Source organism: Brassica napus, unplaced genomic scaffold, assembly GCF_020379485.1.
Source record: "Brassica napus cultivar Da-Ae unplaced genomic scaffold, Da-Ae ScsIHWf_839;HRSCAF=1194, whole genome shotgun sequence".
NCBI classification, from domain to species: domain Eukaryota; kingdom Viridiplantae; phylum Streptophyta; class Magnoliopsida; order Brassicales; family Brassicaceae; genus Brassica; species Brassica napus.
The window spans coordinates 22,362-43,832 of NW_026016880.1; the positions used below are offsets into that span (position 1 = coordinate 22,362).

The 21,471-nt window shown below is 34.8% G+C and overlaps 2 protein-coding genes and 1 pseudogene across 2 annotated transcripts; 2 read left to right on the top strand and 1 right to left on the bottom strand.

The window, feature by feature from the left end:
- The first annotated feature begins 3,466 nt into the window (after positions 1-3,466).
- On the top strand, positions 3,467-4,810 carry LOC125606303 (transmembrane emp24 domain-containing protein p24delta8-like). The gene is made up of 4 exons (XM_048775350.1): positions 3,467-3,853; positions 4,042-4,260; positions 4,414-4,490; positions 4,599-4,810. The coding sequence occupies exons 1-4, from the start codon at positions 3,644-3,646 to the stop codon at positions 4,741-4,743; spliced, it is 651 nt and encodes a 216-aa protein (XP_048631307.1). The 5' UTR covers positions 3,467-3,643; the 3' UTR covers positions 4,744-4,810.
- Positions 4,811-5,908: 1,098 nt separating this feature from the next.
- On the bottom strand, positions 5,909-6,976 carry LOC125606302 (annotated as a pseudogene).
- A 1,342-nt stretch (positions 6,977-8,318) lies between these two features.
- On the top strand, positions 8,319-9,538 carry LOC125606306. Its single transcript, XM_048775353.1, has one exon. It carries the CDS (start codon positions 8,365-8,367, stop codon positions 9,373-9,375), a length of 1,011 nt encoding a protein of 336 aa, XP_048631310.1. The 5' UTR covers positions 8,319-8,364; the 3' UTR covers positions 9,376-9,538.
- Positions 9,539-21,471: the final 11,933 nt, after the last annotated feature.

Consider the following 21,471-nt stretch of genomic DNA (forward strand, 5'->3'; position numbering starts at 1 on the left):
AGGAAATGACGTGGAAAATTCACGTGGCCTTTACGAGGAAAGCTATCAAGGTATTTACGTTTACTTTACGAGTATTTACTTTCGAGTTATTTACGTGGCTTTAACGAAGAATGGCTTTCGAGGTATTTACGAGGAAATTTAGCGACGTCCTTACGTGGAAGCTTTACGTGGTCTTTACGACGAAATATTCTTCTTCGCTTTTACGACGAAATTATTTCCTCGCTACTTTACGACGAATTAGCGAGGATATATGCGTTACGACAAACGTATAACGACGAAACGGGTTTCCTCGCTAATTCCTCGTAACACTGCTTTTACGACGAAGTCACGAGGAAAACTGCCCTCGTAAAACTTGTGTTTTCTTGTAGTGAAAAGCTCAAATGGGCCCTAAGAAAATAGCATTAGAAAGCTTTTGGATCCAAACGAAAAAGTCGAGAAAGCCCATAGAATACTTGCAGCAAAAATAGGAAAGACAAGTTTTGTTGAACAAGAATTTTGTGTTCACGTGTTTCAACGAGTCGAACGTTTATACGTTTATACATAGCATTAAATGTTTCGACTCTCGATGTCTCTCTGCAGCTTATCCTAAAACGGCCAAAGCTTTGAATACTGCACAAACCCACCTATATGTTAGAATGAAAAACTTTGTTAAAATGGCGAAAGTGTTTGAAGAGAGAAAAAAACTTTGTAAAAACGAATTTTTTTTTTTTAATTTAGAAGAAGATTTCTCATTACTTGGATAATTGTTACAAACTTAAATAGTTTCTTGATGATACAAAATGAGAAGAGAGTGGAACTATAGAGGAAACCCTTTACGTTCTTGAACTCCAAGAAATAACTTTTGTGCTACAGGGGATCATATTATTCAAAAGCATGTATATTTTTATATACCTAAAAGCTCAAATGGGTCTTAAGAAAGTAGCTTTAGAAAGCTTTTGGATCTAAACAAAAAAGTCGAGAAAGCCATAGAATACTCATGGCAAAATAGGAAAGACAAGTTTCGTTGAACAATAATTTTTTGTTCACGTGTTTCAACGAGTCGAACGTTTATACGTGGCATTAAATGTTTTGACTCTTGGTGTCTCTCTGCAGCTTATCCTAAAACGGTCAAAAACATTGAATACTGCAAAAAACCCACCTCTATGTTAGAATGAAAAACTTTGTTAAAATGGCGAAATTATTTAAGTGTTTGAAAAGAAAAAGAAACTTTGTAAAAAAGAAAGCTTTTTATAATTTATAAGAAGATTTCTTATTACTTGGATAATTGTTACAAACTTAAATAGTTTCTTGATGATACAAAATGAGAAGAGAGTGGAACTATAGAGGAAACCCTTTACGTTCTTGAACTCCAAGAAATAACTTTTTGCTACAGGAGATCATGTTATTCAAAAGCATGTATATTTTTATATATGTGAAAGCTCAAATGGGCCTTAAGAAAGTAGTGTTAGAGAGCTTTTAGATCCAAACGAAAAAGTCGAGAAAGCCCAAAGAATACTCACGGCAAAAATATGAAAGACAAGTTTCGTTGAACAAGAATTTTTTATTCACATGTTTCACAAACATTTATACGTTTATACGTGGCATTAAATGTTTTGACTCTCGGTGTCTCTCTGCAGGTTATCCTAAAACGGCCAAAACTTTGAATACTGCAAAAACCCACCTTTCTGTTAGAGTGAAAAACTTTGTTAAAATGGCGAAAGTGTTTAAAGAGAGAAAGAAACTTTGTAAAAATGAAAGCTTTTTATAATTTAGAAGAAGATTTCTTATTACTTGGATAATTGTTACAAACTTAAATAGTTTCTTGATGATACAAAATGAGAAGAGAGTGGAACTATAGAGGAAACCCTTTATGTTCCTCAACTCCAAGAAATAAGTTTTGTGCTACAGGGGATCATGTTATTCAAAAGTATGTATATTTTTATATACGTAAAAGCTCAAATGGGCCTTAAGAAACTAGCTTTAGAAAGCTTTTGGATCCAAACGAAAAAGTCTAAGAAAGCCCATAGAATACTCGCGCCAAAAAATAAGAAAGACAAGTTTCGTTGAACAAGAATTTTTTGTTCACGTGTTTCAATGAATCGAACGTTTACACATGACATTAAATGTTTTTACTCGTGTCTCTCTGCAGCTAACCCTAAACGGCCAAAACTTTGAATACTGCAAAGACCCACCTTTCTGTTGGAAAGAAAAACTTTGTTAAAATGAAAAAAATGTTTAAGTGTTTGAAGAAAGAAAGAAAGAAACTTTGTGAAGAATAAAGCTTTTTATAATTTAGAAGAAATTTTTTTATTATTTGGATAATTGTTACAAACTTAAATAGTTTCTTGATTATACAAAACGAGAAGAGAGTGGAAATATTTATAGTCTCTATAGTCTATCTATACTATTATTTGCGAAGTAAAATTTAGCAACGAAGCACTCACGTTAAAAGTTAGAGCGGTTAATTTCTATACTACTCTTTAATGAATTTATCTATAATTAACTATATAATCAAAAACGAATTTTTATTTATAATATTAATTTTTTTTCAAAAAGATAATTTTTACATTATGTTGTTATCTTAAAACATATTTTTCAGTTATAAATATAATTAAAAACGAATTTTTATTAATAATATTATTTTTTTTATCAAAAATAGAATTTTTACATTGTGTTGTTATCTTAAAACATATTTTTCAGTTAAAAATATAATCTATACTATTATTTGCAAAGTAATAAAAACGAATTTAAAATATATCTAATTAAATAAGTGATTAAAATTAATAATACTAAGAATTATATAAAATATAAATAATTATAAACAAATTTTTATTAATACTATTATATTAGATAATTGACTATAAATAAATATAATTAAAATTTTAAAAATAAAAACATGTTTTAAAACATAAGATAATTCTTAGATATATTCTGTTGTTATCTGAAAATAATATTTTATTATAAAATTTATAGTTAGATATAAAACAATTTATAATTAAATGCTAATCAAACAAATAAATATATTTTCTAAAATATATGTGAATGTTTTTAAAATTTAACTCAAGAATAAGAATATATATTTTTTGATAAAAACTAATGAATATATATTAATAATATTTTATTTATATGTTATATTTGTTAATTGACTATAAGTAAATATAATAAAATTCTCAAAAATAAAAAATATTTTTAAAACATAAGATAATTCTTAAATATGTTGTATTTTTATCTGAAATAATATTTTTTATTATAAAATATAAAGTTTAATGTTTGATTTATCTTTTTAAAAACAAAATTAATAATTTATTATGTTGGTTTTGATTTAAGAGTTATAAACAGATAAATATCTATAAGGATATTTATTATGTGCGGGCAGAACACCTAGTACAAAATATTTCGAATATTTTAATCTTAAATCTAGATAATTATAACATAATATCTAGATTATTTTATTCTAGTTATCTAGATTTTTCTGTAATAATATCTAGATTTTTATCTTAAGAAAGTGGAGTATAATTTTAGAATTTGGATTAAGTTTGGGGTAAACATGATTAGTAAAAGAGTCTCTTAATAAAATACTAACCCAATCATATGACCCAAATTAAGTTTATTTTTCAACTCGCTCTCTCTATCTCTTTCTCTCTCTCTCTCTCTAGTCTCGCCCATGGATCTTCTTCGTCAGAGCTTGGGTTGTCTTTTGATCGTTGTGTTATTGTCTCCTACAGCACTATCAATGCAGTTCGAGCTTCGTTCTGGCCAGATGAAATGCATATCGGAGGATATTCACGAAAAATCCATCAGCGTTGGCAAATACTTCATCGTGAACCCTAACGAAGATCATCCTCTTCCTGATTCTCACAAAATCACCGCCAAGGTAGTACGCTCCTGAAACGTTTCACCTCGATCTCTCTCAATGGTTTATATCATACATAGCCTGATGAAATATTTGCTTTTATCCCCATACTTTTTTAAAAAATTATTATACATATGTCGAATGCTCCTAAATTTTCGGAATTCTTTGTATTGAAATTAAACTTAAAATGTTTATTGTGATTTTCTTAGATGGTGTCGCCAAAATGGAATACGCTGCACGAAGCGGTTAAGGTGGAGGCTGGAGAGTTCTCGTTTACTGCGTTTGAAACCGGTGATTACTTTACGTGCATCTCCGCCGTTGATCATAAGCCGGAGACGACATTGACCATTGATTTTGTTTGGATGTCTGGTGTTCACTCTGCTGCTTCCAAGGATTGGTCTAAAGTGCCAAAGAGGAGCCAAGTCAAAGTATGTACGTTTGTCTTTTAATCTTTCAGTCTTAAGTTAGTCAACAAAAAAAAAAAAATAGGATACACATTCTCTGCTATGACTCTTTTGATCTTGGTTTCAAAATGTATATATGTTAGTTTAGTTATGGATCTTATACGTTATTTCTGGCAGATGATGGAGTTGTCGGTTAAGAGGTTATTCGACACTGTTGAGTCCATCCACGATGAGATGTATTATCTTCGTGATAGGTAAATACACAACGTTATAAACCTTTATACCTTTAGTTTTTTTTGGTGCTTTAGAGATGATGAGATTAATACTTATTATTGTATATTATGGTTTGGTGGCATGATCAGGGAAGCAGAAATGCAAGAGTTGAATAGATCCACAAATTCTAAAATGGCGTGGTTTAGTTTCTTGTCGCTCGGGGTTTGTTTATCGGTAGCTGGTTTACAGTTTTGGCACTTGAAATCTTTCTTCGAGAAAAAGAAACTCATCTAAGTTGTATACACATACTCATACTGTGTTAAGACTAAATATCATTATAAAATCTATATAACTTTAAGGTTTTGAGTATACAGCTGAAAACATTTGATGATAATACTGAAACCAACAGAGACATGGAGAATGCAATTCTCAAGCTTTCTCCTTTTTCCCTAAATGATTTTCTCTTTCATTTGCTTTCTCATCCTAAACAGTTGGAAAACGACAAATGCATATATGGCCAAGAATCATGTTCTACTGGTTTGTGCAAATATTTAAGGTCATTGGTGCAACTTCGTATGAGAAGTATGATTTATGCAGTTATGCTATATCAGAAAGTTTGAATTTTTTTAAAAAATATATTAAAATCCTCTACATTGCTCTTCGACATGTTTCCTTTCAAATCCATGTCACCGTTCAGAATGGTCAACTTGTTTTGGTTAATTGGTTAGTCAAGTGACTTAATTCAAGTCATTTAACAGATTCGAAATATTAGACCTCATAACTCACCGTTTAGATTATGCAACAGCTTCGGCTCAGAAAATCGGCAAACGCTAAGGTACACACACTTATAAATTCTTACTTTTAATAGCTATTTTTGTGCTAAGGATGATGCGATCTATATAACATCAAACTATTTTTTTTTATATATGTGAGAATCTCATTATAGCTTGTATTGTTGGATATGTTTTACTAGCCTGCTTGTGGTTGTTGCTGATCTTGATGTTGTGTTCTGGCAGATGATGTAAGAGCAAACTTTTTTTACCGTAGCTTTCGTTGATCAAATTAAAAGAAAGACATTTGATGACTCTCAAACCTTGTATCTTCTGGTTTGGTGGAACTAGGGAAGAAAAAATGCAAGAACTGAATAGATCCACAAACTCAAAGATGCCTGGCCTGCCATTTTGTCACTTGTAAACTTTCTTCCAGAAAAAATAAACTCATACAAGTAGTAGACACACGCTCAAATTAAAATACCATCACAAATAAGCTTATATCTTTCAGTACACAACTTATTCCAGACAAAAAAGTATGTTTATTGGTTATCTCTGGTTAATACAAAATTGAGATTTCTGTTGCTATGAAGTGAAAAGCGGCATTGATCTGAAGCTAAAGTTTTCTCGATATTCTAGATTCTCTTGAGGGTCTCCAGGAAAGAGAGCTGTTGGTCCATGTCTACGTCCTAACAGTTGATAATAATGCTGAAACAATCATGCATGGAGAATGCAATTCTCAAGCTTTCTCCTTTTTCCTCCAAATTATTTTCTTCTTCTTCCTGTAATTTAATTGCTGCTATAACTCTCTTGACCTCCTTAACAATCTCTTTGACAAAATGGGCTTCAGAGCTACCAAAAAAGTAATTATACAATAGCTTTCACATTTTGAACTTAAATAAATATCACGATTCTCTGGTTTTTATTAAAGTGTTCAAAAGAGCAAGACTAAGAAGAATGAGTGTGAGTGTGAATATGAGTGGTTGTAACTAAAGGTGGTTGTAATTAAAGTGTATAAAAAGCAAGACGAAGAACCTTTTCAAAAAAAAAAAAAAAAAAAAGCAAGACCAGGAATAATGAGTGTAAGCAGGGTCTGTCTTGAAAGTTTGTTTTAACAAAAATATCCTAAAGATTTTGATTTAAAAAAATAATAATGTAGGGAGTATGATTATGCATATCAACTCCAAAAAATGAAGAAGCAAAACTAATGTTGAAATGGAATGTGCTCGGAACCGGTCTTGAGTTTGAGTCGAGTGTGAATGCTAGTGTGAATGCGAGTGAGTATGAGTGTGAGTGGGAAGTACCTCTTGTCTTTCAAGGACAAACCCATCTTGTCGGAGACACATTCCAAAGTACTTCTTGATCTGATCTCCACTAGAAGCTTTGGCGAGCGTCCAGAAATTTTCACCAAACTCACCTGTCTGCTTTCTAACGTCTCTTGCACTCACTTTGTAGAAGATTGGGATGATTTGGAGCTTTCTTTGATCCGAAAGTTTCTTCATATTCACAAGCTCGTCCATGCACCAGCTTGATTCTGCGTACCGGGTAGAGAAGATGGCCAGCGCGATCTTCGACTCTTCGATTCTTGCAAAGAGATCTTTGAGATCTTTGCCTCTCTGCTCGTATTTGTCAACGAAGAAATCGATTCCATGCCTTTCAAAAGCATCAATGAGATGACTAACGAAGCTGTAACGCGGTTCCTCTCCTCGGTAGTTGAAGAACACTTGATGGACATCCGTGGTAGAGAATACTCGCATCGATAGAACAAAGTTGTCTTGCTAAGTACGTAAGTATGAATTTTTGTATAGCAAAGAACAAATGTGATAGACAGATTGAGATTGGTAAGGAAGTCTATTAGACCTCATATATATAGTCTTTTCCTAACAAATGTAATAGAATATTGTCAAAGTATGTGTTTCTTCGAGTAGAAGTTGATATCAGCTATGTTACATGGAAACGGAAGCGGGTACGTGGAAGCGGAAACGTAAGGAAGCGCAGAAGCGAGATTTTTAAAAATATTAGGAAGCGGATACGTGTTGGAAGCGTATATCCATATATATATAGCATTTAAAAAAATATGATTTAAATTTGAAATAAAGCATTTATTCATTTATAATAATTTTGAAATGATTTTATATTAAAACTGTAAAAATACACATAAATTAAGTTTACAAAAAAATATTATATTAATGATTTTTAATACTTCATAAATAATTGACACAATATATTTCAATATGTGCTATATCTTTAATAAAAAAATCTCAATGGATAAAGATAATTATAGTATTGTTTTTAATATTTGTATATTTATAACTCAATATTCATTACTATTATTTTTTTTAATTTTATATAGATTAAAACTATGGTTTTATATTTATTGATATAAATTGCATTTTTTTTTAAAACGGAAGCGTGATTCCAAAACGGAATCGTAAGCTTCCAACGGATTATTAAAGAGAATATTTTAGAAACGTTTTGGAAGCGAGATTCCGCAAGCTTCCACAAGGTTCCGATTCTGATTCCGGTTCCGAAGCGGGAAGCGGACGTCCGATGAAGCTTCCGTGCAACGTAGGATATCAGTTAAGCCGTTTTTTCAAAAAAAAAAAAAAAAGTGAATATCAATTCAATTTCAGCCGACCGGTCCCAGCAAATAAAAGTAACAAATGATGACTTTTTATTTGTAAACCAAAACATTATCAGTTAAACGATTCAGTTATCAATATTTATATACATATGATACATAAACATTTACCACTTAACGGTAGTTATAGCCCCTTTGCTATAAAACCCACAAATGTATCAATATTTGTTAATGTATTAACATAAATTTTAAAAAATTTATCTACATATAAATTTAAAAACAATATTAATAAATATGGAACACAAATAAAACAAATAAATATCATATATTTTATAATTGTAATGACCTTTTATCTAGTCTTTTGTTGATTCGATTAATTAATAGATATTTTATAATTGTAATGACCTTTTATCTAGTCCTACTTAAAACCTAACTCGGCTAAGTGATCGGTTGTAATGACTTGTTCAACCATGAGGTGGGTCAGATTTAAAAAACACTCTGGTCATTACCACAGTTTGGACTCTTTTTAAGTTCTTTCTAACTTCGTGTTCTCCACGCCCTTCAATGGCGACACCATCTCCTCTTCCTCCAACGGTCAACCTCTGGGTGGTCTTAACAGAATCAAAACGGATAATAAACGCCCACTCACGCCACCTCCTAGCTCTCTCCCTCCTCTTCCTCCTCCCCATCTCCTTCTCCATCACCGTCTACCCCTCCATCTCCCGCCTCATCATCAACCAATCCTCCCCTTCTCACACCACCTTCTCCCTCCTCACATCCCATAACGATATCGATCCCAACACCGTCCTCCTCCTTCTGATCGCTTACATCGTCTTCGTCACCGTCTTCAACCTCTTATCCATCGGATCAATCACCTACAGTGTCTTCCAAGGCTTCTACGGAAGGCCCGTGAAACTCATCTCCGCCGTGAAATCAAGCTTCACCTCGTTCCTCCCCCTCCTCGCTACCCTCGTCTCCTCCAACTCCATCGTCTTCGCGATCTTACTCATTCTAGCGCTTGCAGCCTTCTCGTTGACTCGAGTGATCGAGCTCATCGTCCCAGGTCTCGAAGTCAGTTACGCTTCGACTTACTTCGAAGCACTCTCCGCGGTTGTAATACTCATCTTTATTGCGATCGTGATAAAGCTCTATGTGAATTGGATCGTTGCGTGGGTCGTCGTTGTTGTTGAGTCATCTTATGGATTGACGCCGTTGAAGAGAAGTGGAAGCTTGGTCAAAGGCATGGAAAGCGTTTCTCTTTCTATGATCGTCGTCTTCAGCATAGCTCAATCGAGTCTTGTCTGGATCAGCAACGTAACCGCTTCCGACATTGGAAATGGCGGGAAACTGTGGACAAACGCTGTCTTCGTTGCCCAGATCGTGGTCACGTCTGCGTTACTAACGGTTTCGATGATGTACAATTTGGCGGGGACCACTGTGATGTATATATATTGTAAAGCTGTTCAGGGTGAACTTGCTCGGGAGATAGCTGAGGAGTTTGCGAGAGAGTATGTGAGTTTGCCTTTTGGTGATGGTAAAGTTCCTCACGTGGTGTGTGTAGCTTACAACGGATGATGAGGAGTTAATGGTCAGTGTTTGTGTTGAATCTTGTTTTAAGTGTTTGACTGAACTGGACATGTCCAAGCTATTGTAATGTGTGTGGATGATCTAAACGCGTGGTTATTGAAAGTTTTTTGTAAGGATTTAATCATCTTCAATGAAAGATTTTATTTTCTTACAAACATAGTTATTACAAGAAGAAACTTACTACAAAGACAAATTTCTATTTGTAGAAACATGTGGTAATGTAAAGCCAAACAAGTTATGTTAGTGCAAAGATGACACCACAATTGAGTAATGCAGAAGATAAATCAAGAGACAAAATAGATACAAGCAACCAACTATGTTTTATTAGAAATCGCCTAAACAATCTATTACAAGACTTGCTTATCAGCTTTTACACGTCAATGTTAACACCCTAACACACGTTACTGACAGATTCCTAATCTACCCAAACATGTCTCTTTCCCGTCAGTACTTCAGCATCTGCTTCAGCACGACCCAAGAACACCCCTAAGGGATTTTCACCCTTCCTCTATAATAATAGCCAGTGTCTTATGGAATACAGACGACTCCATAGCTCTTTTATAGTGATCTCCACGTTCCTGAAACCCTAGTCTCCAAGGCAACATGAATATGGACAACTTCCATATCAATAAGTACACTTTCCTTTTCTTGAAATGTACTTATTTCTCAAGGCATAAACTTGTTCCCCAAGTTTATCTCTTGCCTTTTATCCACGGTATAAACTTACTCCTCAAGTTTATTCCACGCCAGCTTAGCATCTTGCGTCCACATGGTCTCTACCACTCCGCATGCCTCCTGGTTCACTCTCTGACACACACTGCCTCAGCAACTACTTCAACGACTACGTCAAGACATAAACCCTCAGTTTATCCTTCTCCATCTCAGCATATCTTGCATCCACATGGTAACCCACCACTGCGCATGCCTTATATAGTAACGACTAATGCATCCAGCATCAGTGACTTCATTGTCTAGTTAGTCACGGAAGACCATTGACATCTACAAGCTTCACTTGCATCTTCAAGTTCATTAACCAAAAATAAAACGGCACAAGTATTCTTCTTTTCTCAAGTGATTTACTCTTCTTTAAGCCTTAGACGGGCAACTGTCTGTTGTTGGTTCAAGTTAACCGTTGACAGATTGTTGTTTGGTCTTAACTGATGGCTGCTGGTTCTAGAAGCTGGAACGTGGTTATGTTTCCCTTCATATGTTGTTACAACAGATTTTAGGACATTTGCTGCTCTTTCTACATGTTTTCTCACTCCACATCCAGGTGTTGTACAACTGAATTCAATTTATTCCGGGGTCCAGACAATAATCAAACGGAAAACATACTAAAGTTGTTTTGAGAATCAAATAGAAAAATATACTAAAGTGTTGATCAAAGATGCATGTAGAGTTGAGGAGTGGAGTTTTGGGAATATGATTTTAAATTTTACTTTAGTATACAGTTGCATGTTTATACAACCATACATTTTTGTGTTATGAAGCATTTCATATATTTATTCTATTAAAACATACACTCATGTGAATGCATGTGTTAGTCTCTAGTTTGCCATTAAAATCAGAAAAATCAAAACAACTTTAGAGGTTTTAAATTTTATAATTGGATGTTATATCATATCTCTACAAGGTTAAAGTATTAAAAAAAGAAGAAATTGCAAAATGATGATGAAATAAGGGAAACTAGGTGGTGGCCCGCAATTTTGCGGGTACGAATAGGCCTAGGACGGATTGGGTTTCTGAAGCATTTTACGGATCTAGATCCTTATCCGACGGATCCATGATTTTATTTTTCTTATCCGGATCCAGGGTTCTCGGATATCCGGGTGTAGGATATCCTTCTAAAAATATAATATCCGGTGAATATCCGGATTTGGATCTTTAAATTAAATAAAAAATAATGTTAATATATATAAAACATTAACAATATTTTAGAAATAAAAATGTACATAATGTTTTAATTATTCTATGTATACTATTACAAAATTTCTATTAATTTTATATATACTAATATAAAAATGAAAATATAATAAATAAAATTTGTTTTTATATATAGATATTATCAATAAAAATTTATGGATCCAGGTATCCGGAGAATCAAGATATCGGGATCCAAATCCGATTTTGACGGATCCAACATTTTAGTATCCAGATCCGGATTCGATCCTTCTAGATATTCGGATTTTCGGAGCGGATCCGACTCGGATCTCGGATCGTATCCGGATCTCGGATAATAAGTCTCAGGACGAGGTAGGAATACTTTATAAAAACAAAAATATTATATTTTCATGAAACTAAATATATTTTTATTGTTCAAAATTAAATGTTAATTTTATTTGAAAATATAATGTTAAGTGTAAACATATGAAATTTTAATGTAACAAAAATTCATTTTATTTAGGGTATCCATATTAACATCGTTTTTATTCTGTATATATATGAAATTAATTGATAATCTTATGGATTTTGAATGATAATTATTTTTTGCTTATATATCATTATGTTTGATATTATTTGGATCATTTGGAAAATTATTTAATTGGTTCTAAATTTACCTTTTTTATAATTTAGTTAAAATAATTTAAAAATTATTAATCAATCAAACTATAATAAATTTTAAAGGTTTCGACTATGAGTGATATCTAAACAAAAGTCATTTACATCCAGATATTAGTAGATAAAGCATAAAATATGGAAAAGTGTAAAATATATAGTAATATTTTGATTCATGCATTAAAAATCAATGTTTACAACAATCTTCAAAAAATCAGTGTTTTTTTCACGCATAAAAACAGTGAATGTGATTACCACAAATACAACAATTTAAGATAAAATCACTGCAATTTAAAGGGTAAACAACATGATATTTTGATTTATAACTTGACCAATTAAATCATATATTTACATGACCAATAAAAACCTTAACTTGTATCACAAAGTTTAAAACTTATCGTCTTTACATATATTCCGTATAAATATTGACTTTACATATATTCCGTATAAATATTGACTAAGTGATTTAAGCTCACCGACATTGATCACTTAACCTATTAAATCTGAAAACAATACAATGATACAAACTCTGATAAAGTACTTACTAACCAAATATTTCGTGTTGTATGAAAGTTCAAATATCTCTCCAAAATCTTTAAAATCAAAATAGAGACTACTAAATTGGACATGTATCATATCTATTTATACAAGTACTTACTAACCAAGTATCATATCTATTTATACAAGTAATTACTAATCAAGTATTTTGTCTAGGTGGTTATCTGCGATTTCGGGTATAAACATTGTATGAAAATTATATATTATGTTTATAATTTTGTAATTTTGAAAATTATTCATAACTATTAAATATAACCTTTTAACTATAAATAATTTAGAAATCAAAAGTTTTGGTATTATATAATCTAAGAAGAGTTTTGAAATATAGTGATAATTCTATAAATTTTAATCTAACTTTTCAGATATCTTTTTATGACATATTTTGTGATTAGTGAAAAAACTGAAGATTAATGAACAAAAAAGTATTTTATTTTTCACTTTATTTTGTTTTTATTTTACTTAGTAGCAAAATAGTTACAAAGTTTTTATTACTTTTTCCACTTTCTATACCAGTCTTTCTCACACATTTTTGATTTAGTGTTTAACGTAATTATATAAAATTCATAATTGGTTAACCAAAAAAATAATGAAATGCGTTTTAAAATTGTTTATATAATTATTTCTATAATATATATTATGTATTTATATGCATATTTAGTTTTCTATAATGAAATCTATGACATTTAATTGTTTCTATAAACAAATTCACTACAAGAAAACACAAGTTTTACGAGGGCAGTTTTCCTCGTTACTTCGTCGTAAAAGCAGTGTTACGACGAATTAGCGAGGAAACGCGTTTCGTCGTTATACGTTTGTCGTAACGCATATATCCTCGCTAATTCGTCGTAAGTTAGCGAGGAAATAATTTCGTCGTAAAAGCGAAGGAGGATATTTCGTCGTAAAGACCACGTAAAGATTCCACGTAAGGACGTCGCTAAGTTTCCTCGTAAATACCACGAAAAGCTTTCCTCGTAAAACCCACGTAAATAAATACTCGTAAAATTAACGTAAATACCTTGAGAGCTTTCCACGTAAAGAAAACGTAAAAACCTTGATAGATTTCCACGTTATTTCCATGTAAATGTTTCCTCGTAAAAACCACGTTAAGCTTCCACGTAAAGAAGCCGCAAAATTAGCTACGAATTTACTTCGTTTCATTATTTTATAGAAATATAAAAAATTATAATTATAAATATAATTTAAATATATTTAAATTATTAATAAAATTAAAATTCTAAAAAAATCAAAACCAAAATATTTTATATATAAATAAGTTTTGAATTCATAATACAATAACCGAAATTAAAAAGAACTAAGGGTGGTCGTTAATTAATCGCCTCGTAGAATTCATCACTCCTCGCCTGAACATCCGCCTCGGCATGTGAGTCGTCGGTCGGTGACTGGCCTGGGATAGGATTTTGTTGTCGCATGGTCCTCAACAAAGTCGCCCATTCCGGATTTGTGGCCGCTACAACGTCCAAGAAGCCCTCGAGTCCACCCATACGAGATCGCAGCTGAGTAGACTCTATACGCAGCTGAGTAGACTCTCTACGCAGCTCTTCGGACTCCCTACGCAGCTGAGAGACTTCCTCATCCCGTCGCTGAACATAAGACGATGTCGCTCTCGGAACATCGTTGACGGAACCAATCCCCAACGTCCGTCCCTTTTTTTTAGGGACAACCTTAAAAACAAAAAATAAATTTTGTTAGTAAAAATTTAAAGTTAAATTAAATGAATATTTAAAAAAATTAAAATTTTAGAAAATTTACCTCCTCGTAAAGCTTATCCACTTCAGGTGTGGATAAGGTGACGGGTAATCCATCGGTGGACTGTTGGGTCAGCTGGGTCTGGCGTTCTTCAACCCGAGCAGCCAAATCGTTGTAGATTTGCTCGGACTTGCCATCTATAAATCGGCCCGCCTTGTTCTTGTGGGTCCTCTCGTAAAGTTGCATAAGAGACGGGAATTCTCCCGTCTCTTTGGCCTAAAAAAACATTTAAGAAAGTTGTTAATTAGAATATATATAAAAATATACTAAAAATTTAATATAATTAAATTTTTAATTACCATTTCCAAACGGACACCGGCGTGGGGTTTTTGGCCCGTAGTGTGAAGCATCGGCCCGTTCCCGTGCTCATCGACTGTGTTACGGGAGTTAGAGCAAGACTGGGCGATTCTAATGGAATCAGGAAGACGCCAATATCGGATGAGGCCATCCCAGACATCCGTGGTGAGCTCAGCGGGTTTGCCACGCTCATACCCCTTCACGATCCAGTCACCCTTCCAGTTGGAGACCGTGTCCAACAAGCGAACTTTCGCCTTCGCTTCAAACTTCTTTCTCACCCTCTCAGTGATCCCCAAGGCCCAATTATATTTTTGCTGTTGGAAAAAATAATTTATAATTAGTTTTTCAGAAAAAAATATATATATAAATAATAAAAAAATTTAAAGATATATATTTAATTAATAGAACTTACAGCGTAAATTTTGAACCACGTCTTTCTGACGTAGTGGGGCGTCATTTTCCAGTTCGGATGTGCCATGGAGAAGTAACCTTTTATCGTGTCGGTTACGTCCGATGCAAGACATCCGTCAATCCCCCACCTGAAAAATACAAATTTAAAATATAAATTATTTTTAAAGTTATAAAAGAATTTAAAAAGAATAAAAAAATAATGAAACATACCATAAAGTTCCGTCCGGTCGGTCGGGGTCGATGACTGGTAAACCTTCTCTGCCTGGCAGACGGAGAATGTCCTCTACGGTGTACTGCGAGTAAGGAGCACTCGGAGGCACCATCAAATCGGGATGAATCTCGCCCGCGGGCATCGGAGGTGCCGGCATCGTAGGAGGCACAGGAGGAGGAGGAGGCATCTGGGGAGGCACGTGAAGAACCGATGGTGCACTAGAAGAAGGAGATCCAATGACTCTCTGAGTGTACTGAGTCTCGGGGACAGTCTCCTGACCCGAAGAACCGGGAGCTGAAGAAGACGACGGGTCTAAACGACTACCCGGCTCACCGAACATCTCTCTGTAATGGGCAGTAAGTCTACCTTTTCGAACCTGAGAAAAAAATTTAATTTTTTAAATTTTCGTGAACATATACTTCCCAACATTATCCACCTAATCAACACTAAATAACATAAGATCCGTAAACCTATCTAAATTCCCTATACTAACCACCTAATCTATCCTAAACTAATCAAACTAGAGAGGAATTAGAGAGACTTACCATTGCTACGAATTAGGGAGGAAGTGGAGAGGAAGTGGAGAGGAAAGACGGAGCGAGCTCGCTCGGGATATATATAAGATTACTTGTCCTCGTAATTCCTCGTAAGTTTACGAGGAATTACAGAGGCCCGCGTTTTCAGTTACGACGAAATAGCGACGAAATACAAAGGCCCGCGTTTTCGTTAACGACGTTTTTACGACGAAAAGGGTTACGTGGAATTAACGAGTTAACCAGTTACGAGGAATTAGCGAGCCTTTATTTTCTATAAATACCCACAACTTTCCTTCTCAAACCACACACACAAACTCACAAAACACACCCTATCTCAAATCACACTCCTCACCAAAATACTTTTCAAATTAGAAATATTTGAAAAAAAAAAGAAGAAAAGAAGATATTAGAATTTATGTGGGTGAGACTTAAGTCTCGCCACATATAATTCCAGTATCTTTCTTTTTTTCTTTTTTTCTAGTTTTTATACTATGAGGAAGTAGCAAGTCCCGCTTTTCACCAATTTAGAAAATTTGGAAAAAAAAAGAAGAGAAGAAGATATTTGGAACTCATGTGGTCGAGACTTACGTAAGTCTCGCCAAATGTGATTCAAGCATCTTTCTTCTCTTCTTTTTTTTAGTATTTTTAATATTTTCGTCGTAATATCGTCGTTAGTTTACGACTCTTTTACGACGATTTTGGCTTACGTGGAATTAGCGTGCCCCGCTTTTTTAATTTCGTCGTAAAGTCCTCGTGGCCTTACGAGGTGTTTACGACGAAATCATCCTACGTGGAATTAAAGAGTGCCTTCTTCGTCATTTACTTTACGTGGTATTTACGTCAATTTACCTTACGAGGTGTTTACGACGATTCTTTCCTACGTGGAATAAACGAGTTCCTCCTTCGTCATTTACTTTACGTGGCATTTACGTCAATTTACATTACGAGGTCTTTACGACGATTCTGTCCTACGTGGAATAAACGAGGATTACGTCGTACATTCGACGTCAGGTTACGAGGAATTAACGAGCAGTACGTTTAATTCCCTAAAATCCGAAACCCCAAACCCCAAAACCCATATTCCTTATCTTCTACTTCATATATTCCAAACCCCATCTTTATTTTCATTCCAAACCACAATTCCCACATTTACTTATTTATAAAACAAACTCCCACAATTTCTTATTCATAAAACAAACTCCCACATTACCTTATTCATAAAACAAACTCTCACATTACCTTATTCATAAAACAAACTACACAAAATCAAATACATCAATCGGATACATCGACATTCTCGTCATCACTAGAAATATCATCATTTTCATTAAACTCGTCTTCTACAGCTTCGTCTGTGGCATCATCGGTAAGATCTTCGTATTCGTGATTATGCGGATCAATGAGAAGGATGTCATCAACTTCTTGTTCAGGTTCCTCGACTTCATTTATCTGTTCTTCTTGCAATGGTGGTTCTTCTCCACTGATGATTCGTCCTCGAGGTGTAACTTTGATCACTGCTAACCAATTTATACCCGAATCTCTCATCCGAGGGTATGGAAGGAAGCTAACTTGGTCTGCTTGTGAAGCTAAGATGAAAGGCTCGAATTTGTTGTACCGACGTCCACCGTTGACATCAACTACACCAAATTTGTTAGACCGAACACCTCTGTTGACGACGGGGTCGAACCATTCACATTTGAAGATGACGCATTTCAGCTTCAGTATCCCTGGAAATTCGACTTCAATAATCTCCGTCAAGATCCCGTAGAAATCTGTTTCCCCTTTCACACATATTCCATAGTTACTGGTCGCCCGCTGTCTACCATACTCATATGTGTGAAAAGTGTAGCCTCGTGTGAAATACATCTGTGATGTGGTGACCTTTACAAGTGGAGATTGAATTACTTCGTGTAACCACTTAGGATAATCTGCATCGTCGTCATAATCAACCTGCAAAAATAAAGAGAACATTAAAATACAAATCATGTATGAAAAAATAGTTTGAGTTATAATACCTGATTCCGCAACCACTTAATGAAGTGCTGATCTTTCCTTTTGTCTACGTCACTTGTGGATATACCAGGAAATGTTTCTTCGACTTGAGAAACAAATAGGCTGTAAAATTAATCACATTTCATAGGAATGAATCTCTTGCAATTATATAATTAATTATATGTGTTTTGAAGTGTCCATATATGTTACCTTTCAAAATAACGCATCAATGGATCCTCGCAATTGAGTAGAATATAGGTGTGTGCACTATGAGCGTCTTGTTCACTCGACCACCAAACCTCTTTAGACTTCCCACCGAGTCGTCCAATCTGGCTAAAGATGTCTGGAACACCAGCAACTGCATATGTTGGCGCAACTCCACCATCATCATATCTTCTTGGAGCTCTTCTACGGGTACGTACTTTTGACGCAAAGTAGTACGATGTGAAGTGAGAAACTTCTTCCGTCAAACTTCCAGCAATTATAGAACCTTCAACTTTGGCGAGGTTCTTTGCTTTTCCCTTCAAATATTTCATGGCTCGCTCATACTGATACATCCATCCGTAATGTACAGGTCCACGAAGCAATGCTTCATATGGGAGGTGGACAGCTAGATGCTCCATGACGTCAAAAAATCCAGGAGGAAATATCTTCTCCAAGTTGCACAATAAGATGGGAATGTTCTCCTGAAGCTGTTCTACAACTTCTTCTTTAAGAGTGCGTGTGCTCAGATCCCTGAAAAATGCTCCAATGCCTTTTATATTCCAAAAACAATTAAACACATTGTTAGTCGTATATTATTTTGCAAACTAGACCGTTATAAAATTATTGTGATATAAAACACTACGAACCTGCAAGTGCTTCATGTACGTTTGTTGGAAGTAGCTCCGCAAATGCAAAGGGCAGTAGTCGTTGCATAAAGACATGACAATCATGACTCTTCATCCCAGAGAACTTTTGACCCTTTTCAACACATCTAGAGAGATTTGAAACATACCCATCGGGGAACTTCACTTCTGATGCCACCCAGTTGAACAACACCGACTTTTTTTCTGAAGACAGTCTGAATATCGGAACGGGAACTTGTCCATTGCTTTTAATATGTAACTCGCTTCTTGAGCAAATATCCGGCAAGTCCAACCTCGATTTTATGTTGTCTTTTGTCTTCCCTGGGACATTCAATATTGTATTCATGATGTTCTCAAAGAAATTCTTCTCTATATGCATCACATCGAGGTTGTGGCGCAGAAGAAGATCCTTCCAATATGGCAACTCCCAAAATATACTCTTCTTGTGCCAGTTGTGATGAACACCGTAAGAATCAGGCATATTACGAGGGACATGCCAATTACCACCCCAACGAACTGTTTCGTTAGCTCCGTAGTAGTCGATTTGTGCTTCAATTTGTTCTCCAGTTAGATATGGTGGAGAAGTGTCTCTCACAACCCTTTTGTGCCTAAACAAATTCTTGTTTCTTCGGTAAGGATGGCCAATGGGAAGAAATCGACGATGACAATCAAACCAACTTGTCTTCCTACCATTCTTCAGTTGAAACGCATCTGTCGTTCCATTACAATATGGACAAGCTAATCTCCCATGTGTAGTCCATCCAGACAACATCCCATATGCAGGAAAGTCACTTATGGTCCACAAAAGCATAGCTCGCATCGTAAAATTCGTCTTCGTTGAACAGTCATACGTCCTCACCCCTGTTGACCACAAATCCTTCAACTCTTTTATCAGTGGTTGTAGGAAAACATCCAGGGACCTTTTTGGATGGTTCGGACCAGGTATCAATATCGTCAAGAATAGCAACTCCCGTTGCATGCACATCTCCGGTGGCAGGTTGTATGGCGTAAGAAAGACTGGCCACAATGAATATTGTCTCCCTGACATTCCGAACGGACTAAATCCATCTGTGCATAATCCGAGATACACATTCCGGCTATTGCTAGCAAAATCCGGATGTACTTTGTTGAAATGTTTCCAGGCTCTTGCATCTGATGGATGAGTCATCTCACCATCCGTCTGAGTATGCTCGGCATGCCATCTCATCTTTGCAGCAGTCTGCTCTGATTGATACAATCTTTTCAATCTGTCTGTAATTGGTAGGTACCACATCCTTTGGTACGGTACCCTATTACGTCCCCGTCCTTGCGGCTTGAATCGTGGCTTCTTGCAGAATCGACATACTTCTAGCTTCTCATCATCTCCCCAATAGATCATGCAGTTGTCGATGCAGACATCTATCATCTCCGAAGGCAACCCAAGACTATAAACTAATTTCTGAATCTCATAATAAGAATCAGCAGACACATTGTCTTCCGGCAAATACTCTTTAAACAAGTCCGCCCATTCGTTCATGCAACTTTCAGGTAGATTGTGATCAGTTTTAATATTCATCATTCTAGCAGCCAACGACAATTTAGAGAGACCTTCTCTACAACCACTGTAAAGTGGTTGATTCGCCGCGTTTAACATTCCGTAAAACTTTTTTGCATCTATATTAGGTTCTTCATCTTCATCATGAGCTACGAATGCATCAGCTACCATATCATGAACCCTATCATAATCTACCATCTCCTCCTGATGGTAACTATGTTCATTATGCAAATGATGATTAACCGGTTCTTCCTGAAAATTGCTATTACTACTACTAGCTTCATTCTGATCATAATTATAACCTTCCCCATGTTGAAACCAGATATAGTAATTTGGCGTGAAACCTCTATTTATTAAATGCTTCCAAACATTTTCACGGTTTGCCAATTTCGAATTGTTGCATTTCCGACAAGGACAGAACATCTTACCACTTTCTTGGGCGAGCGGTGTTGAATCTGCTTGGTGCATAAATGTCTCCAGCCCCGCAAGGTATTCTTTCGTCACTCTCCCGTTAGCATCTCTATGCATATACATCCAATTCCGCAACTCGTAAATAGTCCCAGAGCCAGCCATTTTTTTTTCTTTCACGTTTTTTGTTGTTGGTGTGTTTAAAATGATGTTCCAACATCCATATTTATAGAAAATTTCGAATCTGGTAGTTGTAATTTTACTATGAAATTACGACGAAAATTAATTGTATGGCCAAAAAAAAAACGTGAGCCACCTACCAAGTTGGTGGATTCAAAATTTCCTCGTTAAGTACACGTAAAATATTTCGTCGTAAAGCACTCGCGAAATTTACGTGGCTTTTACGAGGAAAAACTATTTCCTCGTAAAAGCCACGTCAATTTACATCGTCTTTACGACGAATATTTTTTGTCGTTAACTTACGACGAAATAACGATGCTTTTCTTTCTCAACGTACTTTCCTCGCAAAATCAACGTTTTTTTACGAGGATTATTTTTCCTCGTTAAACTTCCTCGGTAAAGATACGTTTTCTTGTAGTGATTATGTTAATCCCATTGTAATAAATGCATTCACATTATAATAGACACGTGGCAGCCTCACAATGATTTGATAATAAATATGCTAACGCATTCACACTATAATCATAAATGTGTTCACACTATGTATTTTGTGTGTTTTTTTTAATAAAACTCACATACATAGTTCCAATAAAACTCTGGATTTTTCGGTTCGAATAAAAATAGATAACAAATCAAAAGCCAAACTATATATATTATTTTTATTGTTTACGGATAAAGTTGAGCAAAATATTCATAAATTTTGATTCGATTCGTTATCCGTTTTGATTTAAACCAAAAAAATCTGGTTATTTGAAACTCTACGAAACAAATCAAATACTAAAATAC